The 14,451-nt window shown below is 43.2% G+C and overlaps 1 protein-coding gene across 4 annotated transcripts in view; it reads right to left on the minus strand.

Annotated features, from left to right (window-relative positions):
- The window catches only part of barr (barren), a 363,219-nt gene that overhangs the window by 24,087 nt on the left and 324,681 nt on the right, over positions 1-14,451 (minus strand). For all 4 annotated transcript variants that reach the window (XM_067101907.1, XM_067101909.1, XM_067101908.1 and 1 more), the window contains exon 13: positions 13,447-13,565. In XM_067101907.1, coding sequence (XP_066958008.1) covers positions 13,447-13,565 — 119 coding nt within the window. The remainder of the gene's footprint in view (positions 1-13,446; positions 13,566-14,451) is intronic.

Genomic DNA, 14,451 nt, shown 5'->3' on the forward strand with positions numbered 1-14,451 from the left:
TCAGTTCATACAATTTTAACGGAAGATTTGGCCATGCAACGAGTGTCAGCTAAATTCGTTCCCAAGTTGCTGTTGGAACAGCAGAAACAACTCCGCCTGGAAATTGCACAAGACCTGCTTGACTGTGCTAACAGTGACTCTGACTTCATGAAGACTATCATCACTGGTGATGAGACATGGGTGTCGGATATGACCGGAAACTAAATTTCAGTCATCACAATGGAAGCATCAGACATCACCAAGACTTAAAAAAAAGCGCGACAGGTTCGTAGCAATGTCAAGGTAATGTTGACATTTTTTGACTCAATGGTATTGTGCATCATGAATACGCACCAGCAGGACAAACAGTTAATAATGAGTATTACCTTGAGGTTATGCGACACCTTCGAGATGCAGTACGCTAAAAACGACCGGAAATGTGGGCGGCGCAAAACTGGCAACTTCACCATGACAATGCACCTGCTCATTCTGCCCACCTGATCCACGCTTATCTGGCCAAAAACAACACTCCACTTGTTCGTCATCCTCCCTACTCTCCAGACTGTTCCCTAAACTAAAAACAACTCTGAAAGGGAAGCGTTTTGAGTCGTGAGAGGAAATTATGAGAAAAACGACAGCAGAGCTTTACAGCATCCCAATGTCCAGATTCCAGAGATGTTACCAGCAGTGGCAGCACCGGTGGGAAAAGTGTGTGCACTCCCAGGGGGAGTACTTTAAAGGTGATTGAATAAATTTTTTTCAAATGTGCAAATTTTTCTCTTTATGGACCAAGGTCGGATACTTTTTGAATGGACCTCGTATGCAGGATCAGATGTAATAAGTCCCATATCATACAATGATGCCTTAGTAAATGAAAATATCAGAGTTTTAAGAAGGGTACTGGAAGAATACTGGAGAGATGAGAGATCCAGAGACAGAGCTGACAAGTATAAAAATGGGGGAAGTAACCGGAACAGGAGTGTAAGCAGAAATAGAGAAAGATACAGAAATGTAAATGTGGGAAGACCATACATAAATGGAACAAGACCACATGGGAATGCAACTAGGCCCCAAGTGAGGATGAATGCTGGAGAGAAAACCTGTTTTACATGTGGAAGAGCAGGCCATGAAGGCAGTGTAGATGGTCTGCATGTGCTTGTTTGGCTGTGGTGAGGGTGGTCTTATGATCAGAGACTGCCAAAGAGTGAAAAAGTTGGAAAGTTTTGGTTATGGAGAGGCTGGTCATAGAATAAGGGACTGCCAGAGTGGAAGGAGTGGGAATGTGAGTGCGGCTAGATGTGGTAATTGTGGGGGAAGGGGTATTTTGCCAGGATGTGTAGGGGCCCCAGGAGTCACTGTAACAATTGTGGAAAGGATGGACAAGCAACGGAGTTGTGTAGAAGTAAGAGCGTAGGTCAGGGAGACTAGGTGTGAAGAGGGTTTACTGAGGTGAATCCTCTAGTGTGAAAGGGATAGATGCATTGAATGCAACGAAATGTGGTGTATAATGAAGCGTATGAAAGAGTGAAGGAGGGTTTGGTATGAAAAGAAGACTGTAGTGGTTGTGTTAAGGGTATTGGAGGATCGGAAATGAAGGTAGGCATTTAGTTGGTTAGAATTGCTGGCACAGACATGGAGGAGGATGACTTTTGTGTTGTGGATGGAGTTACTGATAAGTATGATATGTTGCTGGGGTATGCCTTCTTGAAAAGGAATAGGATAAGGATTTGTCCATATAAGGAGATGACTGAAACATGAGTGGAGGTAGTAACCAGCGTGAAGTTGTATGCAATGAAAGGTAGTGAAGTAGATGGAAAAGTGGTTTCGGGAGTAGAGCTGTATGCTATGGGGGATGTGAAACTGCCAAGAGAAGTAGGCAGCATAGTGAGTGTAAAAGTAGGGTGGAAGCAAATGTGGGCATCAAGGCATGATAAGAGGGAAATGCTTATGGTGAATGGAGGTGATGCCTGCTACAAGGTGAAGAGGATAGCCATGTATTCGATGGGATACTTGATGTTAGAGGTACAAAGGTTTGTGTGAAGGTGTGTGGGAATTTAAATAAGAGATGGAGAGGAATACTTTGCAGAGATAAATTGGGAACCTTGAGCAGTGGTTGACTTGAGTGATAGTAGGTATGTGGTTAGGTACAACCTGATGGTTGATGGTGAGAAGTTGGAAAGATGGGAGAGAAAAGTTGAGGGAAAGAGTGAGATTGAGTGAAGAAGAGAAGGAAGAGGTGTACCAGATGTTGCGGGAAGGGCAAGGAATATTTTGGTATAGCAAGACTACCAGAGTTTAAGATACAACTGACTGACGAGACACCAATCTACCGAAGACCCAGACATTTCCAGCCCCAGTAACGAGTGATTGTGCAACAGTGTGAGGAACTAGAAAGAGCAGGAATGATTGAAATGAGTGAGAGTGCATGGAATACCCACATAGTATCCATAAGAAAACCAAATGGAAAGTTAAGGATGTGCATGGATTACAGGAAGGTGAATGAGGTGACTCTAAAAGATCGATTCCCCATGTGTGTGCAATCTACTTCGATGATCCAGGAACGTAGGTACATAGACGGACCAGAGAGACGGTGTGGGGTGGCTAAGACTCGAAGGGAGTAGATATCCCTCCCGAAGGACATCCACTACCCAGGGCTCATCTCCGATCGCTATCATGTTGCCCAGTGGCTCAACAGGATCCCCAACTTTGGCAGCAGTTGGAGGGGAACACCACCCCTAGCATTTCCCCTTCTTCCCAGACTGGAAAGCAGGCTGAAAAGGACGCGACTGCACACCCTTGCCGGCGGAAGGAGGAGGCTAGGTATTCCCGCGGGATCCCTTCAAAGTCTGGGACTTCTTAGGGGTGGAGGAAGTGCTAGCCTGGCCCGAAGGCTGGGCCACAGTGGAGCACGAAGACCCAGAGGTCTTAGCCACTGCCTGGTGGACAAGATGGTCGCTGTCGCCGCCCTGACGTCAGTCCACGCAGCATCTACCAGCTCCCTAGGGAAGCAAGAGGCAGGACCCAGCAACGGTCCGTTCCATTGGGTCACTGCCAACTCGGGTCCCACAGACCTGGCGAAGCGAGAAAGAACAGCGTCTCTACACTTGAGAACCAGGTTGGCCCACAGGTTTGCTGTCTGGTGGGCAAGGTAGGGAATGGCTCTACCTCCAGACTGGTACAGTCTCCTGAAAGTGGAGTCCTCCTCAGGCACGATGACACCCAAGGAGGCAGCCACTTTGGATACTGTTAATGACCATAGATCCAACCAGGAGACTGCCTTCCAGGGTTGCTGTGAAAGGGAGATACCTTCTGCAGTAAGCTGCTGCAAAGAGCAACCCGGGCCTAGACGCACCAGGTCCAGCAGGAGGGAGAACCTTGGCAGATCCCCGAGATCCATCCTGCACTACATGGGCGTCTGATCTGGTGGGTCCGAGGACTGAGCCAGGAGAGTAGGCCTTTGTAGTTGAACTCCAGGGAGACAACTCACCAGAGTTCCTCCTGTCCAACTGGCACCTCCTAGGGGAAGCCCAGGAGGCTGAGGGGACAGGCGAGGAGGATCGGGCATCCCCACCAGTCCTGCTCGTGGAACCAGCAGGAGCAGCGGGCCAAGAGTGGTCACCAACCCGCGGTGATGACAGGAACTCGGGTCGAGGAGAGCATAGTGGTTCACACGAGCCAAGCTCAGCCAGGCTGGTCACATGACCCCCAGGGACTGGGAAGAATCAAGCGCATGGCTGGCTGGCGAAAACTTGTGCTGTCCTCTTGACGAGCCCAGTCTTCTTCGAGGCCGGAACCTTGCGAGAAGGCTGTACATGGGACCTCTTCTCTGTCTCGCCAAGTGTTTGGACTCGAGAGGCCGAAGCACCTACCCAGGAACCTTGCTTGGCACTCGAAGTGTTAGCAGGAAGAGACGAGACACCTGCATGTCCGGGCTCTTTCTCTTGTCCTGTGCCCGAATCAGTATGGAGAGAGGTCTCTCTGGCACCAGTTCAGGGTACCCATCTCCTTAGAGACCCGGGTACTCGGCGCGGCTTGTGAACGAACATCCAACACTGTGCCAGCCTTCGAAGCGGGCTCCTTAGGCACAGCAATGGGTGTACAAACTGAGGTCTGCACACCCTCGGCTCCCGAAACGACGGACCCGGGGGTCAACAATTCAGTTCCCTGGCTCGAGGGCCAGGAAGAGGTGACAAGAGATCCCACTGCCTCCCCTGTGGAGGGAGACAGTCCCTTAGAAGTCCCAGGATGGGATTTCTTGGAGAGGGGGGGACAGCCTTCTTCTTCTTCGACTGATCAGCCTCATAAGAAAGGGAGGAGGTAGCAGACAACAAAGATGAAGACAATGAAGACAACGACACCTTACAAGACCTCTTCTTTGACTAGTTCTTTGTCATCTTCTTCAGGATACCAGTCAGGTCCCCCATCCAGGAGGGAGCAGGAGAAGACACAGGAGCAGCCAAGGAGGCCAGGGTAGCAGGAGCAACCTGAGCAGCGGAGACATCAATGAGAGAGCCAGAGGCGACCAAGGCAGCCAGAGTGCAACCCAGGAGCCAGGAAAACCAGGAGCAGCGACAGGAGCGCCCAACGCAGGCAGGGCAGGTGTAAGAGCCAGGTAAGTCAGGGGCCGGGACCGGGATGGGGAACGTGCAGAAGTCGGCAATAGCAGGAACAGGAACCGTGAGACAGGGCATGGTTGAAGTCACCATCCTGGAGGGTCCTGGCTGGGATAGCGGAGCCAGGAAGCCAGGCAGCAGCAGCACAGCACAGTGGGAAGCAGGTGGGCCTTCACCTGGGTACCCAGGTGAGAGGCGGCAGTCACCGGCATCGTGGCGAAGGCAGTCATGATGACAGTGCACGTAGTAGCTGTAGCACGGCGTGGGTCACCACCGGCATGCAAGACAGGCAGACCCAGGTGGAGCCAGGTCTAGAGCCAGCCCTCGAGAGAAGTCTCTACCGCCATACCTGAAGACAAAGTCGGGTCAATCTCCCCAGCAGTCTTCAACACCCAAAGAAGTGAGTGAAGAAGATGAAGGGGAGTCCTCACCCAAAGGAGAGGCAGCAAGAAGGGGAAGCTTGCCGGGAGAGAGAAACGATCCCGACAGGTTACCCACAAGGGGAGTCATTAGGGGTGGGTAACCCTCGGATGACGCCTTGGCAGGCTTCCTTTGGTACTGTCTCCTTCCCTCAAACTTCACCCACTGCTCAGCCAACCAGGAACAACACTCAGCACAAGGTGAAGTACGTGAACACATGCCCCCTGCAAGAAGAGCAAAGGGCGTGAGGGTCCATATCAACACTAGAGCAAAAGCTATTACATTTCTTATAGCCAACCCCAGGACACACAGGCTGGGGGAAGGTGGGCTTAAGGGACATATCAAGAGGTTTCATAATTAAGGCACAAAGAAACAAGAAAAAGATCCAAGTGGGAAAAGGCAGCTCAACGGAAGTCAGGGCAGAGAGCAAAGAAAACACGTCTGCCCCCAACGACAGCCAAAAGCCAAATTGGAATGTTTACAACTGGGCAGGCGGGACTCCCGCCTCCTGGACAGTAGTTAAATACCTAATCACCTTGTCTGAAAGTTCAACGGCCGCTTCCAGCTTCGATGAAAGTAATTCCTAATGTAAAAGACCGATGGTTTGTATATTGTGTTGGAACAAAGGTGTAACAGGAGGAAAACCTAGCAGTTCCACTGTGAATCAATTGTTAGGAGGGGATGGAAAGTAAGATAGAAGAAAGAGAATAAGAAAGGAGGTATAGTAAAAGGAATGAAAGGGGTTGTAGCTAGGGGCCAAAGGCATGCTGCAAAAAACCTTAAATAATGCCTACAGTACACCACATGAGGTGCCCTAACGGCGCTACCCCACTATGGGGATTGACCGAGTGGACTGAGTGTAAGAAAGGCACCGCAATAAGGTGGGATGAAAGAATGATGAAAGCATTTGAAAGATTGAAAGAAGAGATGATGGAAGATGTAGAGTTGGTGTATCCGGACTATAGTCCAAATGTAAGTAAGCTGGAAGTGTGTATATAGATGCCAATGCCAGTGGTACATCAATGGGTTAGTACTTTATGCAAGAGCCGGTTGTGAATGAGGTTGAGAGAAAGTTGCCTGCTTTGAGATTTTGTATGAAGACACTGAGATCGTTTTCGTACGGGGTGAAGTTTGTGGTGAGAACAGATCATCAGCTAATGGTATATTGGCAAAGAATGAAAGACATGGATGGTAGGATTGCAAAAATGTTGGAGGATTTGAGTGACTTTGACTTCTCGGTAGAGTGTATCCCAGGTTCAAGGAATGTGACTGCGGACATGATGTCCAAATTGCCTGGGGAAATGACAGTAGAGAGAATGAGGGACAAACCCAAAATATTTGCTGAAAGGAGTGATGGTTACCCATGAGAGTAAGGGAGATGGTGGTTCTCTGTTCGAAAGTGTGTGGTATGGACTGAGGGATTTGGTAAGCGATGAATTGAAAACGAGAGTACCTGTTAGTGTAAATGATCTGAGAAGAGAAGTAATAGACGAAGTCTGCAAGAAACATGGATGTTTGGGAGTGTTGAATGTAAGCCAGTATAAGAAGGAGTTGAAAGGAATGATGTGTCCAGGAGTGTCTCTGTTCCACAAGGTGTTGGTTGTAGTAAGTATGAGGTATGAAGTGGTGGTGTGCATGCACTTTGGTGGTGAAAAACCAATAGTGTACTGTAAGGAAGGAGTGAAAGGATGTAATCATGTTTAGCACTTGCATTGTTTGAGTGGAGTGCACTACAATTGGGTTGTTGAGAAAAAGTTATAAAAGAGGATATGATGAGGAAGCGGAACCACGTACGCCGTTAGAAGTGGATGATGATGAGGAAGATGAGAGAGAAGTTTGTTTGATGTGTGAAAAAGTGGGTTATTAGTGTGAGCATGATAGAAGTGACCAGATGGCAGTGGGGGTTGGTATAAATAAAGGACAGTATTGTGGGTTACTTGATATGGGAGCACAGGTTTCTTTGGTAAATGTGTGAGTACAGGTATTGCCCTACTTACCATGGGGTTAGGTTCCAAAAAACCCATCGTTTATTGAAAAAATCGTATCTCGAATATGGCCTAGCCTGCTCTAGGGTAATCAGTACCATCTGTACATATATGGTAGCCTAGCCTACACTACCCAGTGTACTCTGTACATAAACGGTATAGTAATTATTAGTGTCAGCTAATTCTGCAGGTTCAATGCAGATTGACTTATGATAATTCAGTATAAAGAGAAACTGAATAACAAACAAGGATTAGCCTACACTATGGTATATCGTATAGGCTACATATATGGTAGCCTAGCCTACATTATACTGAACTCTATTCACATATTCACAGTATTATACAAACATCAACATAATGAATGTGCATCTTTTTCAAGGATCTTTTAAAAAGTTATATTTTACTACATTGTACCCAATTGCGTATATTCTCATATTGCTTTTGTATTATAAATTGCGATCAGTGTTTTGTTCTGGGAATCAATCAGGCAGTGTTTATTTCGTTGCATTTAACTCAGTTCAGAGAGCTTTTCTTGCTTCTAGTTAGCGTAAATGAATATAGATACTTTATTTATTTGGGACAAGGATATTTTTCGTTATACGAAGCGTTTTTAAGTAAAAATATAACTTAAATACGTATCGTTGTGAAATTAATTTAGCTAATTTTTTCATTAATATATGACGTTCGCGGGAATCGTGGCTGGTTGTTTTGGGGGCATGTTTGTTTTGTGTAAAAAAAAAAAAGCAAGATTCCTTCGCTATTTTCTCCTGATTTCATCAAAATACGAGCTTTATGTATTTATCTTTTATTGGCGTGAAAACAGCAGTAATTTGTGTTCTTTCATGCCCAGTAGTTTTGATTAAAATACATTCTCTCCAATTTTATTTACGGTTGAGTTTCATCCATGTTGCCAACGCACGATAATTTATAGTCATTAGCAGCTTGAACACTGTTTTCTCAGCTTCAGCTACACCTTGCAGCTTAAAGTTACTGTAGCAGTATATTTCCTTGCTGATCTTTTCTCCAAACGAATAAGGGTATAGTGTAAAAAATATATCCGTCCTATTTTACTTAACATCATTTGTAACATAACTACAGTAATTGTTTAACCGTACGATGGTTGAAATACAAGTAAAACAATTGTTATCCTATTCGATTATTAGCAAAACAACAGTTTCTCGTTCGGCTGTTTTGTTTATGGCTGTACGCATTTACGCAAGAGTATAACGGTACTAACAATACTTTTATCATTCTCTTTTACTTTTTTAACTAGAAGATGGAATAAAGCAGGGGTTCTCAACCTTTTCCCCGTTAAGTACCCCCCAAGTTATAAGACCATCAACCCGAACCCCCAGTAAGCTGACACCAATATACTGACTAACTCAATTTAGTATATTTAGTTAGTCAATATATTACCATTGTATTTTGAATATACAATGGTACTGCAAAGGATATTATTAAATGATTTTAAAGTTTAATGACTTTATTAAGCAGAAACATGAACATTACAAGCATCAGTGCCTGGCAGTTAGCTGATTGACTGTCCTCGCAAGTCGCAACCATCCCCACAGCCCCACCCTCAACTGGAGCTGCAGTTTAAAATACTTTTACGTCAGCCATCCAAGTACCCCTGGAAACCTTCCTGTGAACCCCTGGGGGTTCGCGAACCCCAGGTTGAGAACCCTTGGAATAAAGAGATAGAGGAAAAGAAGTTGGTCTCTCTCGCTGCCTGATTGTAGGTTGCTGCCTGCGCCCACGCAAAGTATAAAAATATTTTCTAAGTATTTTCGTATCGGTATTAATTGCTAACCCCATTGTAAACTCGAAATATCGTGAGTCAAATTATTGTAACTCGAGCACTACCTGTAGTAAGAGACGTCGAGAAAATGAGTTGGAGTATTCTTAGAACGATTGTAAATATCCAAATAAAAGGAATAATGGAAAGGATAACTGGATGGGAAAAAGTAAAGTTAAAGTAGGAGATTTAGAAGTAGAGTGTCGGTTCATAGTATTGGGAGTTGAACAGATGCCTTGTTCTTTTCTATTTGGGACAGATTTTTTTAGGATAAATGAGTTGACTGTGGGTGTGTAGAAAGGGTTGTTGTTGAAGGAATCGTTTGTAGTAGTGAAGATACAGGACGAGACAGTCTGTATGACTAAGTTTGTGGGAATGAATGATATGAGCCAGAGTGAAAGATGAGGTGTGGAAGTCAATAAGAGTGACAGTGACTTGCGAAGTTGTGTGAAAAGTAGAGTGTGGCTTTGGTCTTGAGTGACTATAAAATACTTGCTGATAGGTTCATTTTGTGTGAAGGAGTTGTGTACTTTTCAAAGAGTGGTTGGGTGAGTTGATGTACGTGCCTGTTTTTCGGCAAGTGGTGCCGTAGGAATGTGTAAGTTAGTACACGATAGGTACGGCCATATGGGAAGGTTTAAATTGGTTGAGTGTATGAAAGAGATAATGTTTTCTCCATATTCAAGGTGAATTTGTACAAACGTGGCGACTAGTGTGAGGAGTGTCAGAGAGGAAAGTACCAGAGAGTATATGTGAGCCCGCCTGTGCTGAGGTTGAGTATGAAAGAGCCGTTTGAGTTAGTGGCGATTGATTGTGTTTCTCCTCCACTAACAGCAAGAGGAAATGTAGCAGCAGTTGTGATGGTGGATCACAAAAGCAAGCTTGAGAGTTGTGTACCTGTGAAGAATAAGACGAGAGCGAATGTAGCGAGGCTGGTCAGTACGAGTTCGTTGCCTGCATCGGTAAGAAAGCCTGTGCGAATGTTGAGTGACAGTGGGCCTGAGTTTGTTGGGAAAGTGTTTGAACAAATGTCGAGAGAATGGGGAATAGAGCATGTACTGATGATTCCCTACACAGCACTAATGGATTAGCAGAGAGAACCATTAGGACTTTAAGTGAGCTGTTACAGATGATGACTGAGAGAGAATGAATGGAACTTGTGGTTGAGTAAGGCTGTATCAGTGTGTAATGTGCCTGTACATAAAAGCACTGGCAAGTCTCCGAGTGAATGTGTGATGAATTATGAAAGGAATGGAAAACAAGGTTGGGTCTAAGTGAGGAGGAACAGATGTGGAGACAAACATGTGAAAGTTTCAAGAGCTATAGGGTAGGGGATACAGTATTGAAAGAAGTAATTGAAAAAGGGAGATTAAATGTACATAAAATGCGAAAGAAGTATGAAGGACCATACAAGGTGAAAAAGGTGTGGTCGAATGGGTTGACTTATGTGCTGGAGTGTGAAAATGGAGAAGGAGAGGAGGAAATCCGAGCACATCATAGTCACTTAAGCAGATGGAGAGAACTGCCTGAGTATATCAAAATTCATCCAAATAAAAGTCTCAGCAAGAGAGAAAAGTAGGGAAGTTGTAGAAGAAGAGGAAATTTGATAGAGGGGTTGGTTTTAATGGGTATTGAGGGTACTGCAGTACTGTATATGTGATTTTCTTTTGAGAAAGAGGTGGAAAAGATGAGTGTGGGTGTGAATGTGAATGAGGAAGAGTTGGGAGTAAATGGACATGCAGTTGGGAAGATTCCCAATGATCTGGGTCTGAGGATGAGAGTGCTGGAAGAAAGTGTGGAAGAGATGTTGCGTGTGTTGTTGGGTACTGAGGAGACAGAATTGGTCTGAAGTCCGGAAAGTCTAGGTGGTCCGAGACAAGGAGTACAAGTGAGAGAGAGAGAGAGAGATTGAAAGTGACTCTGGGAGACAGAGACTGTGGAACCAAAGTCAGGGCCCAGTTCCTGAGTATGGATGGGTTCTGAGAAAGGGTTTTTCGTACAAGAAGGGTAAAGAAATTTACCTTCTCTGGTAAGAGGAAATGTGGTAGGTTTCTGATAATAAAGTGGTTTGTGTGGAAGAATGTAATATTTTGTTTTTCAATTGTGTTTTTTATGTTTGAATTGTTTTTTTGTTTTTGTGCTTTAGTGTGGTTGTTATAAAAGTTTCTCCTCTTTTTCTGTTTTAGGTGTGAATGTAGGACAACCAACCTTTTCCGCTCTTAGGGTGTTTGATAATCCTGTTAGAGGCCCTTATGTGTTCTGTTCTGCTTGCATAAGAGGTGGTGGAGCAGCGTAAGCAGTCTTGTTTCTCATAAAAGGCTAACCAAAAAGCATTATCACCCTTTGTTCATTTAGGAATCCAACCCATCAAGTGTCACAGATGAAGAATTGGCCAGATTATAGGAATACAAACTGCGGGTAGTTAGAAACGGCAAGTTGATATCATTTTCAAATACTTTACTGTAAGCACATAAGGAAAACAAAAGAATATAAAACTTCTCAGCCTCGAAATGAGGGAAAACCCTAATTAGTGGATTTGTTTATGGTGGTTGTTTATAATTTGTTTAAATGGAGTGAAGTTAATAAAGAAACCTTCATCATCCTTTTGTTTACATGCTCCAAGTAATATTTAAGTAAGGAATATGCTACAGAAAACTAATAATTGATATTTGGTATTCAGAACTACTTAAAGGCTTTACTCTGAGAAGTGAGAACAAAAGTAACAGAATAGTATATTAATCTAGTGTTGGTTGCAGTGGTGGTGAAAGGGCAGGGGTTTTTCTATATGTAGGTTGTTTCATAGTTTAAGTCTAGAACAAGGTAATTATTATGTGATCATGGATGTGTGTGTATGTGTGCGTGTGTGTGTATGTGGATTAAATAGGAATTGATTCTGTTGTTTTTTGTGTACATATAATGTTAAGTTTTCATGTATGAGTATACAGATAAGGTAATAAGGAAATAAATTAGTTTTAAGAGACTGAGTTTTTGTGTAAACCTTCTGTATTTCTGGCTTAGTCATACACCAAAGTTTCTTTCTTGTGAAGCCCCAACAACATCAGCATATTTGCAGGAAGGATTTTAAGAGGAAATCAATAGGATCTTGAAACACTGATCCCTGCCAAAACTAAATGCTCAGGGAAGCTAAAATGGCTGGCAGGTCCAGAATGTCCATGAAAGGCCATGAGCCTTCAACAGCTGAGAGAGAGAGAGAGAGAGAGAGAGAGAGAGAGAGAGAGAGAGAGAGAGAGAGAGAGAGAGAGAGAGAGAGAGAGAGAGAGAGAGAGAGAGAGAGAGAGAGAGAGAGAGAGAGAGAGAGAGAGAGAGAGAGAGAGAGAGAGAGAAGACTTCCTTGCCTCAGCATCACAAACTGATTGGGCAACTCATCCAAGCCACACATACCCTCTTCTGTGGTGGGGGTAAGGACAAGCAGCATGCCAAGAGGGGTAGGTGACAAGGTAAGTACAGTATCAAAAAAAGGTATTACCAGCTGTGATTGTCTTTGGAAGACGCTGGTAGGAAATTCATCATCTTCCTTCTTGAACCATATCTCTCCCACTGAGAAGGAAACCAAGACACATTTAGTGCAAGTCCAAGATGACAAACACTTCTGGCCTCTGCACAACAAACACAATGAATGAGGGTCAATGGCAACTGCAGCTATCAAATGGGCACACACACTGTCACATCCAGGACACCTACAATGATCATCATGAACCATCATTCCAAATACAAGCACTATTAAAAAAAAAGACAATCATAAACCACTCAAACACAGAAACACAAGATGAAAACAGCTTCGAAAAAAGCCATAAAGGGGAGAACAAGAAATATGTCTAAACAGTAACAAGGAATATGTCTAAACATTATATTGGATGAAGTAAAACTAAAACTGCAGATGCATGAGGGGATGGTTACCACAATATCTGCATAGGGTGCTCTCAAATTTGAAGATGTCGTTGTCAAGCTTCGACAAGCTGACCAGCTATTGCCAAAGAAAAAATACTTCAGGTCTGTATCCTTGGAGCCAAAAAATAGTAAAAAAATACTGCAAGTCACACTGCCTTTCCATACAATTTTTTACTGTTTAAATTATATCTTACATTTTCATGGTTTAGAATCGAGTACCGTATATTATAAATCTCATCAATATCCATCATATTAAATGCTGTCACATAAATCTGCCATTGACTCACCTTTGCTTTAATACTAATAATGACTATAATTGAAACAAATGTGGCAGAATTTTTATAGAACTGTAAATGTAGAAAATGGAAACAACTGTTGGTAAATTTCTATAGCTGTTGATCTTTTATTCTCAATTTAACATGGCTCATTTAATGAACAACAGCTCTAGTGCTGCTATATTTCTGTGTGGTACATGACCTTTGGTACTAAGAATCACCATGACAAATGCCCTAAATCCAGCCATGTACTGTACTTTGTTTACCCTTCTGGTATTTAAGGATAAACAAATAGGTACAATGTTCTTCATGGATAATACTCTTGAAAGAAAATTTCAGGATCAATATCTTATTCTGCCTAATATATTGTTTAACTTTTTTTTTTTGCATGTAACCTAATAATCCATTAACCATAAAATAATCTAGGAAAACCAAGCACAAACAATACTCAATAAAATCTTCTAGCTTACCCTCTTTCATTCTCCTTATTGGTAGATGTATCACTCAACATTGTCCACATGGTGCCCTTCAATTTCTTCATGTCAATCCTCTTGGCTTGTCTTGCATAGCCTATATTAATTTTTGCCACCTGGAAAACATAAATAACATCTGTATATGCAAATGAATTACCCTAAATTTTTCATGTTAAATTCAATAACCTCTTGATCATTGCCACTTTCCCTGACTGCACTATGCCACTGAGCACACATTTTTCAGTGTGATCGTGTAATTTTCTTAACCGCAACAATTGGTACAACTGCAAAAAAAATTGTGCATGTGCAATGTCGAGCAAAAATTAAACTGATCTGGATAGGATGCCAAAAAATACCCCTATTTAGACAGGCTAACTATATAATCATTGTATGCATATTGACAGGCTCAATGAAAATGTCATGTAAAGTTTGGTTTATTGATGAAGAGAGATTGGAAAGATGGGATACTGAAGTGTTATGTGATTAAATTCTTTATTATGGAAGCTCTTTGTTTTGTTGGTGTTCCCTAAGTTCTGCTATGTGTTATGATACTGGTATGTTTGCCTGTTTCCTGCTAAGTGGAAGAAAACTATGCTGCCCTTGGTCATGAAGTTGGAGAATCTTGACCATCTTGATGCTGGGTGGACCAGGTCAAAGTTAACTGAAGAGTATATGGTTCTGAAGAGGACCATAAGGGAGACTGTGTAACAAAAGAACTAGCTTTGGTCATTTATGCAAGAAGTCAAGAGCGCAAACCTAGTATCAGGGTCATGAATAAGTAAGTTGTAAATGTAAGTTCGGGATCAACTGCTATGACTGTGTGGTTAAAATGTTTTACAATATTACAATGGAGATAAAAATAAAAGGCTAAAATGTGAGTGCAGCTGGGAGCTGAAGGGACCCTATAAAACTTTAGTATGCCTACAGTGCACTTCATGAAGTGTACTGATGGCCCATGTTTTGTTGTGTCATTTTTGCCGTGTATTGTATGTAGTAACACAA

The sequence above is a fragment of the Macrobrachium rosenbergii genome, chromosome 58 (assembly GCF_040412425.1).
Source record: "Macrobrachium rosenbergii isolate ZJJX-2024 chromosome 58, ASM4041242v1, whole genome shotgun sequence".
Taxonomy (NCBI): domain Eukaryota; kingdom Metazoa; phylum Arthropoda; class Malacostraca; order Decapoda; family Palaemonidae; genus Macrobrachium; species Macrobrachium rosenbergii.